Raw genomic sequence first — 6,000 nt, 5'->3', positions numbered from 1 at the left:
ACTGTTGTACCCCATCAGAACCCAAATGGTAAGCTTTTGAATGTAAACAAACACTGTATAGGCTCAAAACATTGTTAAAAATATAAGTTCGATATCGTTTGATGGTCAGTCCTTGCATCCATAGTTCTGTCTATGAATTTGAGAGTGTTTATATTTCTCCAGGCCCATCCCTCAGCTTTTTACTAAAACAGAGGCTTGTAGAATTTCAGGAAATTAGCTTGAAAACTGTAAAGAAAAATATCTTAAGCCAAGAGGTGGGCTTTTAAAATCTTCCTTCCCTGGTCTTAAGACCTGGTTCGTCCGGCCATGCACTGCCAAAGTCATAGTAAAACTCCTTGTATGCTATTCCTATCGCACTCGAGTTAGGGGATCCCTGATGAATTTGCTATCACAAAAGGGGTCCCCGGCCCCAAAAACATTGAGAACCCCTGCCATAAGTCATAGCAAAATATGTAGAATTTCAGGAAATTAGCTTTAAAACGGCAAAAACGTCTCTCCACCCCATTGCAAAATGTGTAGAATTGCAGAATATGTGTTGTAAATTTGCCAGTATTTCTCTCCACCCAAACCAAATCTCACTTAGGGCCCCCAAAAGGATAGAACCAGCCATGCTATGTGTTATAACTGTTTAGTACATATACCATTCTATAAAATGTTTATTACATTTATAAGCTATATATAATAAAGAAAATATAACAGTTAATAGTATATAGACTTTATTCATACTTTTATAAATCCAAGGCTTGTCCAACATTATATAAAGTATCTTAGGCCTATACTTATTAACATTGACACGCCAGACAACTTTCCCCTAAGAATTAGGCAAACAATGTTTTGACAGACATAACTCGAAAACACATTGTTCAAACCCGCTTGCACTTCCTTCAACATTTTCCATGTTTAAACGTTTTAATTGCCCTGGCCCCCGTTTTCAGGGTGGGAAATATTGTTCACGTTAGAATAAGAACAGAAACAGGTATTATGTCAAAACCAAGTCCTGTTTACCTTATACACATACCATTGGTGGCCGCTGACTGTCACTCAAGGTCTTTAGTGGGTGTTACCAGTTGACTTCGTAGGACTTACGAACGTAATAGATCTGTGATTGACAATAGACAACGACAGCCAGGCGCGATAGACGAACAGAACACAGATACAATTTGCCTGTAACCGCGCTGTTTTAGATAAAGGACACCCAGAGTGAGTTGTATTTTTTATTCCATCATCGCAAACAACCGGTTATCAACTAGTGCCTTCAATCAGAGTTCATGAAGAAGTGACGACGCTTTTTACACTTTTACATTTGGTGCCTGGACGGGACGATTCATTGAGTGTCTTTATGTGACAGTTGAGCTATTTGTCCGTTTACTTTAGAGATGGCAGATTTACCGCTGCCGCAACAGTTGGTTGATATAGACCCGGATTTCGAGCCGCTCTCGAGGCCCCGGTCATGCACCTGGCCTCTGCCTCGACCAGAGTTCATCGAACCGGCTTGCTCAAACACATCTTCACCGGCGCCTTCAGTCAAGCAGGAGCCTGTCGAATACATCAGTAACCTCAGTTTTTTAGAAGAGTCAGAGGACTACCCGGAGGATCAGAAACCGCTCGTTTTGTGCAATGATTTTCAGTGCCAGGGGAACTGCATCCACCCGCAGCAGGAGCAACAACATCCACAGCAGGTACAGCATCAGCAGCAGCACCCGTGTCCTCAGCTGCCGCACCAGCAACAGGTGCCCCCGGTCTCATCCCCCGTCGGGTCGAATTCGGTGGCCGCCGCCGCAGCCGTGCAGAGGAAAAGCAGCTCGTCGCGTCGGAACGCCTGGGGCAATATGTCCTACGCGGACCTCATCACCAAGGCGATAGAGAGCTCACCCGAGAAGCGACTCACCTTGTCTCAGATCTATGACTGGATGGTGAAGAGCGTGCCATATTTTAAGGATAAAGGAGACAGTAATAGCTCAGCAGGTTGGAAGGTAAGCAATAATTATCAGTTCTTACGTGATATATATATATATAACATTATGTAGGCCTATTTTTTAACCAACTCGTTTTTGTAATTAAACCCTGTTTAATTTTTCAAGTCAGTAAAATTACGAGGTTTAATGCCAAGAATGGCCCACTTCATTAATTCACTGTGTGCCACAATGTCCTGCAGTGCAGCATCATGGATAGATAGAGTTATTTGGGGATCACGGAGCAGTGATAAAAGACAAGAACCAAATTGTGTATAATTATGAAGGACGGCTGATATTTCCCCCACCTGTTGCTTGTACATGGTGCCCCGGTCTCACCCAGTGAGTACGGTGAGGTCGGTGGCTGGTTAGGCATTGTCTACTTTATCAAAGCCAGATTTACTCACGAATAAACCTTGACAAAGCCCAAGTTCACCATACAACATATAACTCCAACAACCAGAGTGACATAGGCTATTCGCCGAAATCGACAAACAATTTTCACCAAATGTAAATACCAAATGTAAATGTCAAGCTATACAAGAAATAGCCTCTGATGGCGGCATATTTCATATCATCCAACAACATGACACACTGCTCAACTCAGCTCAATCATAGAAGGATGTAGCCAATACCGTGCATTCAGAAAATATTCTGATCCCTTGACTTTTTCCACATGTTGTTATGTTACAGCCTTATTCTAAAATGGATTAAATCGTTTTTTTTCATCGATCTACACACAATACCCCATAATGATAAAAGCAAAAACAGGTCTTTAGAAATTTTTGCAAATGTATAAACCCCCCGAAATAACTTAATCATTTATATACAGTACCAGTCAAAAGTTGGGACACACCTACTAATTTAAGGGTTTTCTTAATTTTTACTATTTTCTACATTGTAGAATAATAGTGAAGACACCAAAACTATGAAATAACATATGGAATCATGTAGTAACCAAAAAAGTGTTCAACAAATCACAATATATTTTATATTTGAGATTCTTCAAAGTAGCCACCCTTTGCCTTGATGACAGCTTTGCACACTCTTGGCATTCTCTCAACCAGCTTCACCTGGAATGCTTTTCCAACAGTCTTGAAGGAGTTCCCACGTATGCTGAGCACTTGTTGGCTGCTTTTCCTTCACTCTGCAGTCCAACTCATCCCAAACCATCTCAATTGGTTTGAGGTCGGGGTGTTGTGGAGGCCAGGTCATCTGATGCAGCACTCCATCACTCTCCTTGGTCAAATAGCCCTTACACAGCCTGGAGGTGTGTTGGGTCATTGTTCTGTTGAAAAACAAATGATAGTCCCACTAAGCCCAAACCAGATGGGATGGCGTATTGCTGCAGAATGCTGTGGGAGCCATGCTGGTTAAGTGTGCCTTGAATTCTAAACAAATCACCTATATATTGGGGAGTTTCTCCCATTCTTCTCTGTAGATTCTCTCAAGCTCTGCCAGGTTGGATGGGGAGTGTTGCTGCACAGCTATTTTCTGGTCTCTCCAGAGATGTTCGATCGGTTTCAAGTCCGGGCTCTGGCTGGGCCACTCAAGGACATTTAGAGACTTGTCGCAAAGCCACTCCTGCGTTGTCTTGTCTGTGTGCTTAAGGTCATTGTCCTGTTAGAAGGTGAACTTTCACCCCAGTCTAAGGTTCTGAGCGCTCTTGTGCAGGTTCGCGATGTTCTTTGCTCTGTTCTCCCCCGATTGCTCAGTTTGGCTGGATGGCCAGCTCTAGGAAGAGTCTTGGTGGTTCCAAACTTCTTCCATTTAAGAATGATAGAGGCCACTGTGTTCTTGGCGACCTTCAATGCTGCAGAAATGTTTTGGTACCCTTCCCCAGATCTGTGCCTCGACACAATCCTGTCTCAGAGCTCCAGGGACAATTCCGTCTACGGACAAGGATGATCAATGGAAACAGGATTCCCCTGAGGTCAATTCAAATCTCATAGCAAAGGGTCTGAATACTTATGTAAATAAGGTATTTCTGTTTTTTATTTGAAATACATTTGCAAACATTCTAAATACATGTTTTCACTTTGTCATTATGGGGTATTGTGTGTAGATTGATGAGGGAAAATATGAATTTAATCCATTTTAAAATAAGGCTGTAACGTAACAAAATGTGGAGAAACTTATGTGTCTGAATCATTTCTGAATGCACTGTATATGGCACATTTCTTCACACTAGTTTGCAATACAAACACCATAGACAGGTTGGTTGTTCAGCAACAAAGGTCGAACGATTATGATTTTTCAACTCCGATACCGATTATTGGAGGACCAAAAAAGCCGATACCGATTAATCGGCCGATTTTTATTTTATTTTATTTGTAATGATGACAATTACAACAATACTGAATGAACACTTATTTTAACTTAATATAATACATCAATAAAATCAATTTAGCCTCAAATAAATAATGAAACGTGTTCAATTTGGTTTAAATAATGCAAAAACAAAGTGTTGGAGAAGAAAGTAAAAGTACAATATGTGCCATGTAAAAAAGCTAACGTTTAAGTTCCTTGCTCAAAACATGAGAACATATGAAAGCTGGTGGTTCCTTTTAACATGAGTCTTCAATATTCCCAGGTAAGAAGTTTTACGTTGTAGTTATTATAGGAATTATAGGACTATTTCTCTCTATACCATTTGTATTTCATATAACTTTGACTATTGGATGTTCTTATAGGCACTTTAGTATTGCCAGTGTAACGGTATAGCTTCCGTCCCTCTCCTCTCCCCTACCTGGGCTCGAACCAGGAACACATCGACAACAGCCACCCTCGAAGCAGCGTTACACATGCAGAGCAAGGGGAACAACTACTCCAAGTCTCAGAGCGAGTGATGTTTGAAACGCTATTAGCGCACACCCCGCTAACTAGCTAGCCATTTCACATCGGTTACACCAGCCTAATCTCGGGAGTTGATAGGCTTGAAGTCATAAACAGCTCAATGCTTGAAGCATTGCGTAGAGCTGCTGGTAAAACGCATGAGAGTGCTGTTTGAATGAATGCTTATGAGCTTGCTGCTGCCCACCATCGCTCAGTCAGACTGCTCTATCAAATCATAGACTTAATTATAACATAATAACACACAGAAATACGAGCCTTAGGTCATTAATATGGTCGAATCCGGAAACTATTATCTCGAAAACAAAACGTTTATTCTTTCGGTGAAATACGAACCCGTTCCGTATTTTATCTAACGGGTGTCATCCATAAGTCTAAATATTCCTGTTACATTGCACAACCTTCAATGTTATGTCATAATTACGTAAAATTCTGGCAAATTAGTTCGCAACGAGCCAGGCGGCCCAAACTGTTGCATATACCCTGACTCTGCGTGCAATGAACGCAAGAGAAGTGGCACAATTTCACCTGGTTAATATTGCCTGCTAACCTGGATTTCTTTTAGCTAAATTTGCAGGTTTAAAAATATGTACTTCTGTATATTGATATTAAGAATGGCATTGATGTTTATGGTTAGGTACAGTCGTGCAACGATTGGGCTTTTTTTCCGCAAATGCACTTTTGTTAAATCATCCCCCGTTTGGCGAAGGTGTCTGTCTTTGTTAGGAAGAAATAGTCTTCACACAGTTCGCAACGAGCCAGGCGGCCCAAACTGCTGCATACACCCTGACTCTGTTGCAAGAGAAGTGACACCATTTCCATAGTTAAAATAAATTCATGTTAGCAAGCAATGTTAACTAAATATGCAGGTTTAGAAATATATACTTATGTATTGATTTTAAGAAAGGCATTGATGTTTATGGTTAGGTACATGTTGGAGCAGTCCTTTTTCGCGAATGCGCACCGCATCGATTGTATGCAATGCAGGACACGCTAGATAAACTAGTAATATCATCAACCATGTGTAGTTAACTAGTGATTATGATTGATTGATTGATTGTTTTTTATAAGATAAGTTTAATGCTAGCTAGCAACTTACCTTGGCTTCTTACTGCATTTGCGTAACAGGCAGGCTCCTCGTGGAGTGCAATGTAAAGCAGGTGGTTAGAGCGTTGGACTAGTTAACTGTAAGGTT

At 41.1% G+C, this 6,000-nt stretch overlaps 1 protein-coding gene across 1 annotated transcript in view; it reads left to right on the top strand.

Moving 5' to 3' along the window:
* Window positions 1-1,072: 1,072 nt before the first annotated feature.
* Window positions 1,073-6,000, top strand: part of LOC129862898 (forkhead box protein O1-A-like) — a 75,284-nt gene continuing 70,356 nt past the window's right edge. Inside the window, exon 1 of the mRNA XM_055934984.1 lies at window positions 1,073-1,973. Coding sequence (XP_055790959.1) covers window positions 1,377-1,973 — 597 coding nt within the window. The 5' untranslated portion in view covers window positions 1,073-1,376. The remainder of the gene's footprint in view (window positions 1,974-6,000) is intronic.

Source organism: Salvelinus fontinalis, chromosome 9 (assembly GCF_029448725.1).
Source record: "Salvelinus fontinalis isolate EN_2023a chromosome 9, ASM2944872v1, whole genome shotgun sequence".
In the NCBI taxonomy this organism is placed as follows: domain Eukaryota; kingdom Metazoa; phylum Chordata; class Actinopteri; order Salmoniformes; family Salmonidae; genus Salvelinus; species Salvelinus fontinalis.
Note: the sequence above shows the minus strand (reverse complement) of the source record. Positions and strands in the feature narration are given on the sequence as shown.